The 16,976-nt window shown below is 39.2% G+C and overlaps 1 protein-coding gene across 14 annotated transcripts in view; it reads right to left on the minus strand.

The window, feature by feature from the left end:
• The window catches only part of TENM3 (teneurin transmembrane protein 3), a 604,744-nt gene that overhangs the window by 6,868 nt on the left and 580,900 nt on the right, over positions 1-16,976 (minus strand). For all 14 annotated transcript variants that reach the window (XM_019481354.2, XM_014594830.3, XM_014594833.3 and 11 more), the window contains 5 exons: positions 13,843-14,018; positions 12,949-13,184; positions 7,165-7,461; positions 4,111-5,722; positions 1,539-1,669 (listed from right to left, as the gene is read on the minus strand). In XM_019481354.2, the coding sequence (XP_019336899.2) occupies positions 1,539-1,669; positions 4,111-5,722; positions 7,165-7,461; positions 12,949-13,184; positions 13,843-14,018 (2,452 nt within the window). The remainder of the gene's footprint in view (positions 1-1,538; positions 1,670-4,110; positions 5,723-7,164; positions 7,462-12,948; positions 13,185-13,842; positions 14,019-16,976) is intronic.

The following is a 16,976-nucleotide window of genomic DNA, read 5'->3' on the forward strand; positions in this document are numbered from 1 at the left end:
CCCTTAAAACTGGATATTACAGTATGACATCAGACCCAAATCTTCCACCGCTCAGGAGAGTGCCCTTTCCACTAAACTTTCCATCTTGCCTTCACTCCTCCATCCCCAACTTCAAGTAACAAATGATCCAATTATCATCAGATAAGCTGAGTTGTAGGAAAGTAAGGTTTTATCGCAGAAACTCCCTCACGCCCTGTGGTCAGATCTATGATTCATTCTGCAATATTCTTATTCTCATTTTAAGGATCTGCACAACCGTCCTTGCCTACATCTCCTTCCTTCTCTCCCATCATGCCCTGCCTTGCTCTGTAGGGTTTAACAACTCTTTTCTTTCTGCTTTCTTGTTTGGATATCTTCTTTGTGCCTGTCATCACAATATTTCCAAGTCATGGATGGATATTTTTTCATTCCATGCTATGCGCTCCTGTACTCTGGACTTACTCATGTCTCTGCTTTCCTTCAACATTTTTTAGAATTTATCTGATTCACTTCCCATATAACATAACTATAACTTTATACCACACCTCCTCCCCCCCCGCATTCCTTTTGTCTGCTTTTGTAATTTTATTCTGCCAAATGAGATTGCAAATTGTACAGGGTCATGATCTTGGGAAGTGCAGAGCAAAACCCTGACCTTGTATAAATATTTATTAATGATAATGACAAACTACTACTTAAAATGCAATATAATCATTCTTGTATATCAGAGATCCCTTTATATATTTTTATGATGGGATTACCCATGTTCTTGATTTCTTATCACTCTTGCTTTAACTGAGATTTCTGGGATGTTATTGGGCATTGCCTTTTGATTCTGAATGGTTGGATTTATAAATGCCATTTTCTTAAACTGCAGATTTAGTTTTTCAATTTTACATTCCATTTATTTTCTTTTATCACTTAAAACTGTAACAGGATTTCTGGTCTGCAGTTGATTTTTTTCCCCAAGGAATTTCATAAGCACCTGGAGTTTTGGTTCTGTGTAATGTAATGGGTTTTACCTGGGGTAATTTCATTTTCAATATTTTATCTTTACATATAAAACATGGTTAATATTAAACAGAAGTAAAATTGTACTGGTGCCTGGTATGCATAATTTATATCACCTGTTCTTCTGTTTATTTCACAGTCTATTTTTATTACAGTGTTCACTTTCTGCCTTCAGGCAGGGTGTTGGTATAAATCCAATCTCTAGAGTTTCTGCTAGGAAACTTATATATCTAAAAAGGGTTTCCGAGTTCTATTTATTATTTGTCCCTCTGTTCTTATATTACTGAAAACAAACCGGAGCCTGTTTAAAATCATATATAATTTAGCAAAGCTACAAGAAGTAGTGTAAAATTACATCTGTAACATACTAAATCATTTGGAGATTTATAAAGCACAGGTTTGCCCTGCACTCCTTAAATAAAAAAACTGGCAAGCGAGAGCCTTGAGGATTATGTAGGTATGTGCAGGTCAATTAGAATAATTCCTTCTTCTAAATTCTAAATCCTTTTTTTCAATCTGTGTGGTGGCTTATGGTTTTTATTTCTTACTGGTATATCATCCCATTGCTGACTCTTCACGAGTTCATAAGAAGGCTCTGTTAAATCAAATTTGGGAACAGGGAACCCAGGAATGGCGTTGTGCAGATGGAAGCCAAATGTCACCAGCCAGCTGTTAACATCTGGAAGAAAATTATATGAAAAAACAATGTCAGAATGTTTCTATATTTTACAAGTATATTTATATCCAAGAGTACCTTTTGGCATAACTGCTTTTTTGGTAACATACCAGAATTCTTTAAAATTATTCTTTTTGTGACTCTAGCATCTGATTTGTACTAGAGTGATTGTTTTTACTACAATTCTGCTCTACCGGGTATTGTTAGAAGACTTCCAAGTAACTGCTCTTCTACTAAAAAGTAGTTGTGTGGTGTTTTTCTCACTTTAAAGCACTGTGGATTTTCATGTTTGTGTTTCAGTGACTCCCAGAATGAATATGGCAGGCCAAGTAGGAAGGGTCTTTTCTTAAATCACATTAGGATCTCACAGTCAGGCTGAGTTCTTTCAGTGTCCATGTTTCATTATCAGTAAAAACAAAGTTCTCCAGGTGACATTCTTTACTTTGTTATACCTGATCAGTCCTGCTGACTCCAAAGGAAGCCCACAGTGACACCTGACACTCAGCTGTTTTCCACAGAAGGATCTTATTAAACAATTCTGTTGATGCAAGAAAGAGCCCAGAATCCCAGGCTAATGAGAATAAAAGTTTATTTTAGGACTCTGAACATTCACTGGAAAGTCTGTTCAGAAATAAGGTTCCACTTTCCCGTTATCAGAATAGAAGCGTCTTTTAAGGAAGATGGAGAAAGAGAGAAAGCAAACCAAAGGGGGACAAAGGGAGGGGTTTTTTTTGTTTTTACTGTGGTTCCGTGTTGCTCTTGTGAAATTGGAACTATGGCTGAGAGACTTCAAGAACATTACATGTGCATGTGAGGGATGGGCACACTGACTAACTAAGAATCATCTTAGTCTTTCTTTTTAAATTTTTTTTAAAGGTAGTTTAAAGTGGAACCATGATTATGGGCAATGCAAGGACATCTTGCTCTGGGGCTTGCGTTCCATCCAGCATTCTTCACAAATACTTAACAAAAGCAGACCGAGCACTGGCTGTCAAAGCCAACTCTTTCTGTTTAGGAAAACCCTGAATAGGTAAGGGGGAGAGCAGTATTTTTCAGAAAGTCAAAAAGGGCTTGAAAATCTTTACTTTAAAATAATGGTTTGGAGTGCTATCAGATAAATGAGCCCCTTCAAACTGTGGATCTAAAGCTGCCATCTGACACTGTCACACAATGATAGCCTCATCTCTAACACAGACCCAGACTGTAATCTATGTATCAATGATGTTATAGAAAAATGAAAACTGCATTTCAGTTAATGTTTATGGCAACTGCTCTTGAAGAATATGACTGCTACACCATTCCTTCTAGGCTGCACTGCTAGGACAGGATGGATTTAAGCCACTGACTCCCATTCAGCCTGTCAACGCCTATTAACTAACTAGTAGGTGGCTGTTTTCAAAAGTAATTGGTGTAAGCCCAATTGTTCCCAGATTTCCTTCTCTGAGGAAGAGTCTTGCCACTCATTACTAAATGGAGATGAGCTTCTCCTTTAGTCTGACACCATCTGAATGAAAAACCACAGATGACCTGAATGATTTCTAATCTTGAAACTCAGACACATCTGCAGGCAATATGATTTTTCAAGAGCCTATGTTGACACACAAATACATTATTTCTCTTCGTACAGATGGAAAACTGGAACACATCATTTAATCTAAGGTCCAGATCTACAAATCCACAATATACTCCACATCACCTCTTAACACACCTATTTTTTCATTGCTATATTTTTTTTCCTAGAGTGCAGTTACTGTGTTCAGAACTTAATAGGTGAGTTGACCAGAGCACCTCAGGGGCCATTTCATGCTTAAGCTTGTTTGGTATGCACAATCTGGGTGTCCCCTGGTCTAAATCCCCAGAGGAGTGTGATGTAGTAAGCCAGCTCTCAGAGTGCTAAACGTGCTGCTAGGCTGTGTTTTGTTCACGAGTCAAAGCTCTTTCATTCAAAACTACAGCTGGAGGTGGTGGTAGCTGTCTCTTCTTTTATAGCCTAGCAGGATGTTGGAGAGCTTGGTTTAAAGTCCTTCTCATCCTGAGGGGTTCAGACCCAAATCTTCCACCACTCAGGAGAGTGCTCTTTTCACTAGACTCCTTTCATCTTCCTGCTAGGGCTGTGCCACGGGGCAACCAGGAATGTAAGGTTTACAGAGCCAGAAAGAGTGTGAAAATTCTTCTTCTAGTACGGCTTATGTATTTTTGCATTAAACACTCATTGGATAGAATACAGAAATACACTTGGGAGCAGGGACTTTTATACTTCGTGGGCAAATATTCCAACCTCTCAACTATGACATGAAAGGTAGCCACCTCCCAGTTATCCGTAGCCAAATGTGCCTAAATTGAGGAGGGAGTTTTAAATTGTGAATGTCCACACATGTTATAAGTTATTAGGTAGGTACATTTGGAGTAAGTGAGAAATACTGCAATTTAAACAAGCTATTTACCTGTGATGTAATCCTTCACATCGTGTATTTTACTGGCTGGATTGTTATTTCTAAACATGTACAGATTAAAGGGAGCTGGGTCCTTCCCAATCCTTTTCCAGATGTCAATGTCCGGTGTAGTCCAGCGGCCTGCCAGTATGTCATAATCTCTTTCTCCAAAGTGGACTAGCTTTGTCAGTGGGTCATACAAGCCTCCATGGAATCCTATTACCAACTGGAAGTCCAGATTTGAGTCAAAATAAATCTCACCGTAAGCAGTGTATTGAATTTGTTTAAGCATCAAACCATTGCTGCTAAAAACAGCCAGTGGTGTCCCAGTATTATCTGAGGCAATATAAAATTCATCCCCACTGCTAATTTCCATGGCAAAAAGGTGTCCTTGTAGGTCATAGTATAGAGAAGTGATCTCAGAACTTGAATGATTATACACATGAGTTATCCTGGTTGGATAAGTGAGGTCTGCATAAAAAAACTGGAGGTGCTGTCCAAGGCTAGTTTTACTGGAAACTCGTCGTCCAAGTCCATCATAACGGTAAATCACTGTCCACCCACTGCCTTTGCTGTAAACTCTAGTGAGCAGGCCTTTGGAGCTGTATTCAAAGATTTCAGTACCCCTCTGACGCAGGAATCCATCCTCATCTAATCGGTACTGAACATCACCTAGTCGAGTTATTCTGTCCCGCAGGTCATAGCGAAGTGGTGTCAAACGTGCACTATTACTTGGGTTGAGCAAATGGAGGTTGCCATTCAAGTCGTAGTTGTATCGCCACATGATTTTTTCATTTAGATAAACTGTCTGGAGCTGACCATCTACATCGTATTCATAAGCATATTTAGTGGTGTTGGCAAATGGCCCAATTTTAATTTCTCTCTTAGTCACTCGCCCCATGTTATCATACTGAATTGTAATCCAGTACATTAATGACCTAAATATTTCATATTGAATTTCCTTGATGCGGCCATGTGCATCAAAGTGTTTTGTGTAAGTCATTACAGCTGTAGAAATGATCTGGTTAATATCATAATATATTACTCCAAATTTCCCAAACTGCTCAACTTTACCAGAGATATCATCAAACTGGTAGAGATCAATAGGCAATGGGGTTTCATTGATGACACCTTGCATGCTAGTCACTCTGAAGCTGTTGTCATAGCTGTAGTCAAATCGGGCATTTACCATTCCATCTTCACTAAAACGGAAAATCTGCCTGTCAATCAGTGGGCCAATTTGCCTATACCTAATGGTGCAGATAAAACCATCGCTTTGGAGGTTTACTGTTTTCAGGACTCCTGCTGTCTCATCATAAGTAAAACTGACTCTGGTACTATCATAAAGAATTTCTGAGAGCTTGGTTTGTCTTCTGTATTTGAACAATACTCTCCGGCTTGTACCCAGGAAAGCAGATTGAAGGAGCTGCCCTTCTTCATTGTAGTCCATTATTACAGATGCATTACTTTCAGGGGGGTTATATATGTTCCGGTAATAGCCAATGGAGCGAATTGTCTGCATGGTATGACGAGCAACACTGGGCATGGTGACGGCAGAAAGTCGATCCAACAAATCATATTCGAAGATGTACTGCCGCTGGCTATGAAGCAGAAGGACCATTGACTGAAAATTAAGAATAGATTTTAACTGTGTGTCAAATCATTACACACACACACACACGCACACACAATTTCTTAACAAAAATGTGACATTCCACTTGAGAAAATTATCTTCTTTTTAATTGAGTTATCCTTGACCTTACATGTTGTTAACGTTTCCCTGCCTAATTTACTTGGATGCTTAATTACAAGAGGTTCTGTAATTAGTGGCTCCAGATTCATAATGTGCTACTTGTTATGACTGCCTCACTCTTTAATCAAACACTCGGAGCCAAACAGCAGATTGTCAATGGATTTGGATAAGTCATGTTTAATTCGGGAAGAAGTGAAACTGTCTTAAATCCAATAACTCAAAAAGGGAACAACATATGGGAGAAACAATTTCTCCCCTATAATTAGTGATCATTTAACAGAATTTGACTAGACCGAGGATCCATGAATACTGTGTTCTTGTTCTGTCTGTGTTTGTAACAGGGGTAAAGTAATTGTTTGATTAGTTACATCAAGTGGAAGTAGACAGAACTATTCTGACATTTTTCTGATGCCTGGATATTATGAATCATGAGCCTTGATTCAATTATGTCCTTAATCAGCGGTAAACAGTATTTGCTGAATAATAGATTCAGTAGACAAATCTGTAGGCTCTACAACTAAGGGTATGGACGAATGTACATTTTAGTTTCTGTAAAAGGGGAGAAAATGGAAGCCCTGCTTGGGAGTGCCCAGCAGCTATTATGATCTGTTATGACAACTCTATAACGATCCAAATTAGCAAAATTGCCTTGACTTCGAACAGAAATGGAGCAGGGGGAAAGTTGGAGTGGGTTTGCTGCATTTGTATCGCTACAAAATCATGTTGTGTTGTGACAGCTTTTGTTTGTACCCTTTGATGTCAATACACTTGTTATAGCTGTCCTAAGAGTACTAAACTGGCTCTGCTCTTACATGTCAGGACATGAAATCTCACAATAGGGATTTTCAGATAAAATATTGGGAAAGGACAATCATCTTTCTGCAATCCTAACACATGAAATACAAACGAAAGAGTTCTCTATAACTGCTTTGATTTGATGCTAACAATATGGACAAAATATGAATAGACAGCTTTTACTACAGTAATAAAAGAACTCTGTGGCATAAAATACAACATTAGAAAGCTTACACGCAAGTAATATTCAAACGACTTACATTATCAACATCTAATACCTGTATGTTATTTTATGTATTAAAGCATCGGGGGGAAGAGCTGCCATTTTTTAGCTGATTGCCTTAATACTTTAAAAATATGCTGGTTTCTAGAAATTAACTAATGCTGGACAGTATGTCTACTACAGAACCATTCCCATGCAAATTCACGCTGATACTTAAAAATGTGTTTCTGATGTTTGTTTTTCTTCCCTTGAATATGGGTAATGTATGTTCCATAGCTTCCAATGTGTTCTTTACCTTTTCCAGATATGTGTAACTCCATGTTTTTCCATCAGCAAATACTCTAGATACGATCCTTCCCTGTCCATCATACTCTATTTTTTCACTAGTGGTCCCTCGCTGAATGCTGCCAATTTGACCTGTAGATGAATAGGTAACATTGACAGCCATCAGCTTGCTGCTTGGCAGCCAGAGGGTTGGATGTCCTGATGTGTCGTAGGCAATCCTCAGCAGAAATTTACGGTGATCATCGTAGATCTTTTCTGTCTTTGTGGTTCGATCAAAGTCGACTGAAAGGAGGTTTCTACCATTAACCTTTTATAAAACAAATAAGATGACAAAATAAATCATGTTGTTCAAATACGAGCCACCTATTACTTCCTCAAAGTACCAGCTATTGTTTAAACACCATTTATGATGATTGATTCTCTTTGTCAGTAAATTAATTTAGCAACTTCTTGGTGTAAGTGCAAGGCATTAGATTAACTGCTATTTTAAAAGGTTTCATTAAGTAGAGAGATGGCTTGGAATTTGTTCAAGATCTTTTCAATTAAATTCCTTGATGTTTAGTCAACTGTTAACAAAATACTAAAAGATAATACAAATTTTTTTTCAGCATAACTGGTACCATTTATAAGGGTCAAATGACCGCTAAGCAGTACAAAAAGAATGTTAAGATGTGGCAAATTACTGGTAAAGCATAACATATAACATTTTTGGTTGGACAACTTGTACTACTGTATTTTCTTGAATATACAATGAGGTGTGTCATCCCCGCCCCCCCGCCCTCTCCCCATTGGCACTGGGGAAAAAAGCCCCTCGTCTAAGTACCAATGCACTAAGTGTATGGATACTATATGCAAATTGCTACATCCATCTTTAATTTCAAGGTTATTGTTTTCAAATTTGCTTATTACTTCTTTGTGCTCAGGGAGAGAAAGGTCTGATGGTAAGGAGAGGGGGAAGGGGCTGCCAGAGGAAAAAGATGGGGGGGAACCAGAGAACAAAGGAGCTGCTTGGCCCTCTCCCCCCCAGATTTCTTTTCGTTGCTGTAGCAATTGGAGGGGAACAAATTCAAAGCAAACCTCCAATAATTAAATTCCATACCTGGAAAATTTATAAGAAATTTATACATTTTCCATATATAGAATCTAATTATTGTGGGCAAGTCTTATAATAAGGGTCATCTTCTCTTTGAGTAAATAACATAAATGCTGGCACTTCTTTGGTAAGCAAAGAACTCAACCCAATTTTTTCCAAGTAAGTACTGTCAAAACTAACTGGTAAAAGGTAAGGTTTACAGACTAGGTGTTTATATATTAAGAACACAGGAGTCTCCATAATGGATTAGTATCTATTTAATCCACTCTTGTATCTGGGTCTCTAGTAAAGATGCCAGAAACTCAGAGCAGATAATTATAAAACACAGACTTATACATAGAAGATTATTTATAATCTATGGACCAATTAGAAGTTGGGTTATGACTTGAACCATGACGTTGAATTGTTTATATATTAAAACATATCCATTTCAATGAATGCACAGATGTTTCCATTTTACATATAAATAAAAATCCTTTGAGACCAGTGATGGCCAGTGGCAATTAATTCTGTATGTGAATTATGCAAGAGGCAAGGATTTTTGTGGGTGATATCTTTTATCAGCCCAATGGTATAGTTGGGAGGGACATAGACAAGCTTTCAGGTACAAAGTACCTGTTTTACACATTGGATGCAAACGTGTAGTAGGTTTTTCAGTTTTAAATGCATTACTGCTCAGTTTCATTGAATTAGTCGTTGTTCTTGCATTGTAAAAGAGGGAAATACAAATGCCTGTTCTACTCTCTCTGTACTGCACAAGCTTCACTAGGATATACCCTCTTAATGTCTGCTCTCCATGTTATACTTCCCTGTTTTTTTAAAAGTTTTTCCAGGCCTTTAATTTTTGTTGATCACCTCTGAATCTCCCTTAATAACTACTATCCTCTTTGAGTATGTCAAGTAAGAGTGAAACATTGATCACCAAGATACTTTTTTAGCACTGGAAACTGACAGCCAGTGGGAAGAGGGAGCTGGGTCCTGGGTACATGGATAAGATGATGGCTTGTGCTACGTGTTGCTTAAATTCCTTTTCTAGGTAACAGAAGGAAAATAATACAGAGGTAACTGAAGTCATGCACATTAGAGGGGAGAGGCGAAGACAAATTGTCCAATGCCATTTTCATAGGTTTCATAAGCATTAGGGCTGGAAGGGACCTCGGAAGATCATCGAGTCCAGCCCCCGGTCTGTTTGAAAAAGACCAAAAAATATTTTCATGTTGACCAGAAAAAAACTACAGGGATTAACATTTCTCAAAAGTGCATATCCCAAAACATATCTACTGTCAACTTTGGAGTTGCACCTTACAGCTGCTGAGTTTCTAAAAGAGCAATATACATTAGATTATTTATTATTAGGTTAGAGCAGTGATGGGCAAAATATAGCCTGCAGGCTGGATCTGCCAGCCAAGGAATATTATCTGACCCGCAGCATGTCCCTTGACCCCACCCAATCCAGATGTGGGGGGAACCTGAGCCATAACACATGTTGCTGATCCCACTGCCCCAAGGGGCATGGTGGGACACAGGCGGCAAGGCAGCTGACCTGGGCTTTCTGGCATGGTAGCAGTTTGCTCCTCTTGTCAGCTGCTGCCAGTCTGCCCTGCATCCACTGCACGCACTGGATGGTGCGGGTGGGGTCTCCATGAAGACTGACCCAGAACCTCATGGGCACGACACGCTCAGTCGGATGGATGGGATGGGGCTGTGGGCGGGGAGCAGCGTCTGGGAGTGGGCTGGGCAGATGGAGCCAGGGCCAGGTTAATGGGACAGTGACAGCATGTGACCAGGGCACATGACAGAATTGCAATCTGCTCCCTGCATATCCCTGCCTGTGGAACCAGCACCCATCACAGAGACATGCGCGGAGTAGACTGCAGCTCTATTCCAGGCCAAGGCCCACGCTGTCACTGCCCCGTGATCATGGCCATGGCCCTGGCCCTGGCCCTGCCCCTGCCCACTCATCCTGCTCCTGAACCCTGTTCCCCATCCGCCTGCAGCCCCATCCCATCCACCTGGCTGAGCATACCCTACCCACAAGGGTCCCAGGCCAGTCTCCATTGAGACCCTCCCTGCCTACTCCATCCAGTGTGCTTGGCAGTAGGTGTGGAGCAGATGGCTTGGGACTGGATAGAAACAATTGCCCCAGTTCTACCACTGACACACTGCATCAGTATCCTCCCCCAGGCCATGTTAGCACCTCCCGCCCCCTGCCACACCAGGCTGGGTCAGCAACCCCGCTTCCCTGGGCCAGGTCAGGTCAGCAATGTGCTGCCCCCCTCCAGCCCACAACAGCTCACAGAAAATCCTTAAGTGGCCCTACAGCCCAAATAATTGCCCATTCTTGGGATGGAGGGTATTTAAAAGCTGCTACTAGGTCACGGAGAAGTTTGGAAAAACATATATTTTAACAGATTTGTTCTGCTTACGTATAGCATGTATGTCTATATTTTTGTTGACTTGTTCTCTTTCATATGCCATCCTGGCATGAAAACAGGATATGTTTTCAGCTTCAGAACAAAGAGCTTGTTTTTACATAAATTGCCTTATATAAGAAACAAAAATTTAACAGATGTAGAATTGATATTTTATATATTTGATAAGCCATCAAATGGTCTTGAAATATACTTTGACAAATAAATGCTCTGAGATGGAGTCTAAAACTGGTTTAAACCTAAATATGGCACACTACCATCTGCTGCCTTTACACTGTTTGAGTTTCTCTCTCTCTCTCTAATTTTCAGGTAGTTTTTCTTACTCCATTTTCCTACCTTTTCAGATGCATTTATTTGCCTGAGTTAACTTTTCTGTAGACTGTTGTTCTCTATCTTTTGCTATTTAGCCTCACCTTCCATCAATCCCTGCCTGTCTCTGTCTGTTTTATTTCGAGTTCTCTTCCACTTTTTCTCTCTCATTCCTTAGCTTACATTTAAGCTTTCAGCTTTTCTTTCAGTTCCTGATTAACTCTCCTCCTTTGAGGCTGAAGAAAGAATAGGCACAACTGGCTGTTTATGGACCCCAAAGGGAAAAGGAAGGTTTTATATTTAAGGCACTGGACTGGCATTTAGGAGATCTGTACTGATGGTGGATCTTCCTAGAAGCAAGCTTTATCTGTTTCAGTTCCTTATCTGTAAAATGGGGATAAAAATATTCCTCCCCTTTTTTTTTTTTTACCCTTTGTCTGTCATTTTGAGACCTCCAGGGAAAAGAATAACTCCAACCCAGTCTATGTGACAAACTTTTGCTGTCATAACTATGTTGCTCAAATGCGCGATTTGTGATCAACACAGCTATGCTGTCAGAAGCTTGTTTTGTAGATGTAGGCTGTGCTTTTTGTGTATGGACCAGAACCATTTCTGGTCCATGTACAGCACCAGAGCAACAGGTGTATTAACAAAAAAACCCACCCAAAAAGAGAAATAAGAGCAAGTTGGAAGTAAGAGGAGTGGTATTCAGAAAGAAAGGATGATTAACTATTTTTTAAAGGACTCGAGATAAGCCTCTGTCTAAATTTGCTCCAAAAAGATACAGGGATGATTCTTTCTAAACATATAATACTTTGAACAACATCTACAATAAAAACAAAAGAAATATTTCACTAATCCATTAATATGTATTTGGGTATAAATGCTATGTCAGAGATTGCAAATTAGCAAATGTTTCACCTTTTGGGGTGGTGGGTATAACCATTGCCAAGGAATGCATCCTGTAACATTACCTACCTCAGATATAGCATAATGAAGGTGTAGAATACAGAGCAGACATATTAGCAATACATTTATCATTCTTCTTTACTTGTGAAACCATCATGGATTTATTTAGATGAAGTGAGTGTAGTTCCAATACAAATGTTAAGATGGTCTTGTTCCAACCCCATCTGGAGTGTTTAATCTAAGTTATCTTTGCTAAATGGATGTCAAAAGTGGTTTGCCTGCTAGATGTATTTTCCCCATGACACAATGAGGAACAGAAAACCTAACAAGGTGGTAAAGACTTATATTAGGGGCACATTTTGTATGCTCCAAAATGTAACCCTTTCTACAAAAAACATGATTATTACAGCTATCATAAATTTTTCAAAAGAATAAGAATCCTAGGATTGCACTATGATTATGGCAGGAATGGTCTGTGGAAATCTTAGAAGTTATCTTTAGATTGTAAATCTGTGGAGTTATCAAGATTCAAGATGACAAAAAGGGGAGATGGAAGAGTGACGTTCTTGCTGACTCGTTACAGAATACTGGATGCTGAGTACAACAAAGTTCTAGGTCAATAGAAAAGACGAGGGCAATTGCATGGTACATGTTCTGCAGTTATGCAATCCATAGAATGACATCTATGGCTGCCTGTACAGGAGCACAGATGCTGTTCCAATATGCTGTAATTATTCAATTAATCGAGTCTGCTGGAGTGTGGTAATTACCACGTTTCAGCCACTTCCCAAGTCTCATGTATTGGCATCCCCATGCTTCAAAATCGTGGCAGGGGCGCTTGAACTAAAGCTCATCAAACAAGCTTTAGTTCAAGCACCCCCGCCACCATTTTGAAGCGTGGGGACACTGATACACAAGATGCTGCGGCATTTCAGAGCAGCTCTAATTGAAGTGCCACCCTCTTCCCTGGAGCACATGTAAAAGTGCCCTACTTTACCATTCATGAACTCCAAGGGCAACGGATATCATGCATGCTTGAACTTTTACTCACCCTAAGCTTTCGTCCAAACACATTGACTTTTCCCTGGGCTTGTTCTTTTCGGAATCGCCATTCTACTAAGTTTTGTCCATTCTCTCCTGGGAGAGTCATGTTTCTTTTTGTTACTGTTGGATTGGCAGTGCCAGCTAACACATGTGGTTCCGTCTGATAATGTGAATCCATGCCACTGGCATAGAGAATTCTCAGAGAGCCATCATAACCAATCTGGTAGCTGTTCCTTAACTGATCTGAAAATGCAGTGAAGCACAAAGATGTATTTTACCTACTTGGGTTAAACACTATTTTTCCCCCTATGCATTTGCTACGCTGCAAAAGTATATAATGTTTGATTGTATGTACTGGCATCAGCCTGATGCTGTCACTCTAAGGGGGAAGTTCTAAGGCCTCAAATCCCTTTATTTTCAATGTACTCAGAATCATTTAATCTCTTAGGAAAATCTGACCCTCACAGCGATTTCTTGCCTTACAGTTTCATGATAAATTTCTGGCATAATAAGTATACTGTAATCACTGCTAGAATGGTATGGCCTGGCACACTATTTTAAATCTCAGACCCTAGTCTGTATTATTTTTAAACTAACTTATTTCCCTTTCAACCCCTCCCTGTATGGTCTTTCACCTTTACTTTTTAACTAACAGTCTTTTTGCCTAATCACAAAATATGCTTCCAAAACTAAGCAGTTGTTTTTCAGATCCTAAAGTACAGTTAATTATGTCCCCCAGGTATCTACTGTCTCCCTTAAACAGTAATATTTTTTCCTAACATCTGCTTTGCTAATCTGCCCCTAAAAGGAAGCTGACCTGAACGCAGTGTACAATGAGAAAAACAAGTTTTCAATTTAGTATGTGATTTTCGATACTTATGGGTTTTTCTCTTTACAATACCTTGAACCATAGTATAGAAGGAATCTATTGACGATAAGTTGGAAGTGATGCTGACATCTTCCTCTCTACTAGACGATTCAATGTCCACTGTAATGGCCTTTTCCATTTCCCCATGAAGGTTAGTGACGACTCCAGTTGGGAAGGTAACATTTGTTAGACGACCCTCGCTGTCATAACTAAGATAAATCATGGTACAAAAAATGATAAATAGTAAGAACAAATTGTTTTCATTTACAAGTAAAATTAACAGAAATATCAGCTTTCCATATTGTTAAGGCATGTTTGCGTTCTGTGCATGGAATATGCACAGTGAAGACTTCAAACAGGCTTTGAAGTAGTCAAAAGACTGTTTAACATACAGGAGCCTCAATGGTGATAGCAAGAGCAAACAGATGGATCTCCAGCTCTGCATATTATTCTTTGAAGTGTGACCAAAATCCTGCTGCACATCTAATTTGCTGTTTCAAAGGGAACATATTTGGTGGTGTTAAATTCCATAGCATTCAGCACTCACTTCCTATTATCAGAGTAGATTTATTCCACTGTTTATATCAGGAGTTCTCACAATTTGTCACAGAAAGGACAATACTTTAACAAATTGTCTCACGGGCCCCTTCCCCTCCAACTCATGATTATACAGACCACCTGCTTTTCTTTTCCTTACAGCTTAACAACCCTTGTATTTCACAGAAAAATGTTATCAGGAAAACACTTAATCCGAGTTAGGTATATTTCTTGAATTTACTGGAAATTAAGCTAGCCAGCGCGTGCTACTAGCTACTTATCTATGGACCGCAGTCTGTAGTATTAAATCATTCCTGATATTCCTTGTACACTTATAATTGTTGGATAAAAAAGTTGAATCTTTTTGGCTGAAAATATGTATAGAAGATATCTACATATGGAAATTAGCACGTGATTTCTGAAATGTACCTTTTCCCACAGCTTTAATGATTAAGTTCCTTTGGTTAGCACTGTTATGTATGATGTGGATGGTACTGTACAGAGTAGTGGAATATGTTGGAGATACATTATCTTGAAGGACCTGTTGCCAAAACAGCTGTTTATAGCCTTTCCATCAGAAATAGGTGCTCTAGATGCCAGTATATTTCAAAAGTCTAATAAGACAAGTAGCACTCATTAGGTACCGGCAGGGTAATTCTTAAAGGAAAAACAGAAATTAATTTCAACAGAGATATCACAGACTGGTATCAGCTGGAAGAGGCCAGTGATAAGACAGCTGACTGGACCCATGCTATCAGGTTGACAACTTCAACTAATTATGCATGTTTTACACCTGATTCTAACACTTATCAGTAAGTAAATATTCAGTTTGACCCCAATTCATCACTGGGGATCCTGGTTTTCTCTGATTTAAAAAAAATCCCAATTTTCAGTTAAAAATGTAAGCCCAAATCCACATTTTTCCATAATTAAACACCACTATATATGTGTCTATATATTAGTGGTGTTTCATTTAAATCATGGAAAAATGTGGATTAGGGGTTACTTTTTTTTTTTTTTAACTGAAATTGGGGATTTTTTTTTTCAATAGGAGAAAACCAGGATCCCTGTTCATCACAAATACTATATTGTTGAATTAGTATACAGTATGTCACTTACTCAACAGTAACTTTTACAAAGGCATTATACTAGGCAACACTGGTGTTACTCCCAAATGTTTCAGCCCCTCAGACTAAAGCAACTGGAAAGGTTTTAGCTTTTAGCACTATATGGGAAAACACAGTACACAACACTACTTCTGAAGAGTGGCCTGCCTTCTTCATGGACTATTTTCTTAAAAATCCGTCAGTTCAAAGGATATAAAACACTTTATGCCCTACAGCTGCTTACAGTCCTCTCCTAGAAAGGCAGAACTCCTTTTCTTATTATCAACTTCCATTCTACAGACTCATTCACTCTTTCCCCCACTGCACCTCCATTTCCATAATGTCTCAAATACTCTACACACACCTTTGACTGCTCTTTTTATAGTTTACCAAATATTAAATTTCAATCACCCTAGATTTTAATAGAGCCCTTCTATTGGGTATCATAGCATATTCAATACCTCTTATAGCTGTATCTTATTAAACCTGATATCTTTTATTCCATAATGAAGGTCAAATGTGGCTAATACCTTATCATCACCACTCATTCCCTTTGGACTTCCAAGGCCATTTTTCATTTTCTGATTGTGTCCAATATTCCTTCATAATGTGTTGTTAAGTTCTGATGAATTTGCTCATCTGAGCTTGTCAGCTTTAGACTGAGAGCCTTCCTCTATTTGCCTACTGGTCTAATACTGTGTCTTTAACGAAACTGGTCCTAAGGCTAACGGGCCATTCCCCTCTTTCTCTTTTTTGTGTGTGGCTTTTTAGAGTTATATTTCTGCATAAATACCCCCTAACAAACATGCCTACAGTGTTGCTATTCTGGGTTCTGCTGATCTGTCTCACACACCCCTGTTTCTGTAATAAAGCCATTCAAGGAACCCTTCACATATCTCAAGAGCATGGCAAACAGTGAAAGTTTGGGGGGGGGCCACGGGAAATATAGAGCTTGCTCACCAGGCAATATTCTCTCACCTTTGCTCCACTGACTGAGATAAAATCACCTCACGTATGCTCAATAACCACAGGAAGCAAGGGGGACCAAATCAATACTGCCATAGGTTGAACTAGACCAGAGAGTCAGATTCCTTTCCCCTGTTAAGAACATCTGCTGCTGCAAGGTTTCTTTTCCACAATGCCAGACTCCCAGTGGTAATGATTACCATCTTCTCAGCTTCTTGACCTTCTGCTCTCTAACTGCTGGAAGTCTCTCTGCCAATGTCCATTTGCTTTAATTTTAATTGCATCCCTGCCCAGACCATTTTCTGCTCTAGTCCAAACAGGACATCTTCACCATTCTGTTTCACATACTTTGTAGTAACTCCTGGAAAGCCTTTGCTGAGGGTGGAAATGTCCTATCTTCAGTTATATATCATAACTCTTGTTCATGTCTCATGAGTTTTAGACCAAATTTAACTTCACCACAGCCCACACAGAGTCATCTAACATTTACTATTGTAAAGTATTACAATCAAATGTATGGAGCCACAGAATTGAAGTTTATCAAAAAAATTCTGGGAA

The sequence above is a fragment of the Alligator mississippiensis genome, chromosome 2 (assembly GCF_030867095.1).
Source record: "Alligator mississippiensis isolate rAllMis1 chromosome 2, rAllMis1, whole genome shotgun sequence".
Classification (NCBI taxonomy): domain Eukaryota; kingdom Metazoa; phylum Chordata; order Crocodylia; family Alligatoridae; genus Alligator; species Alligator mississippiensis.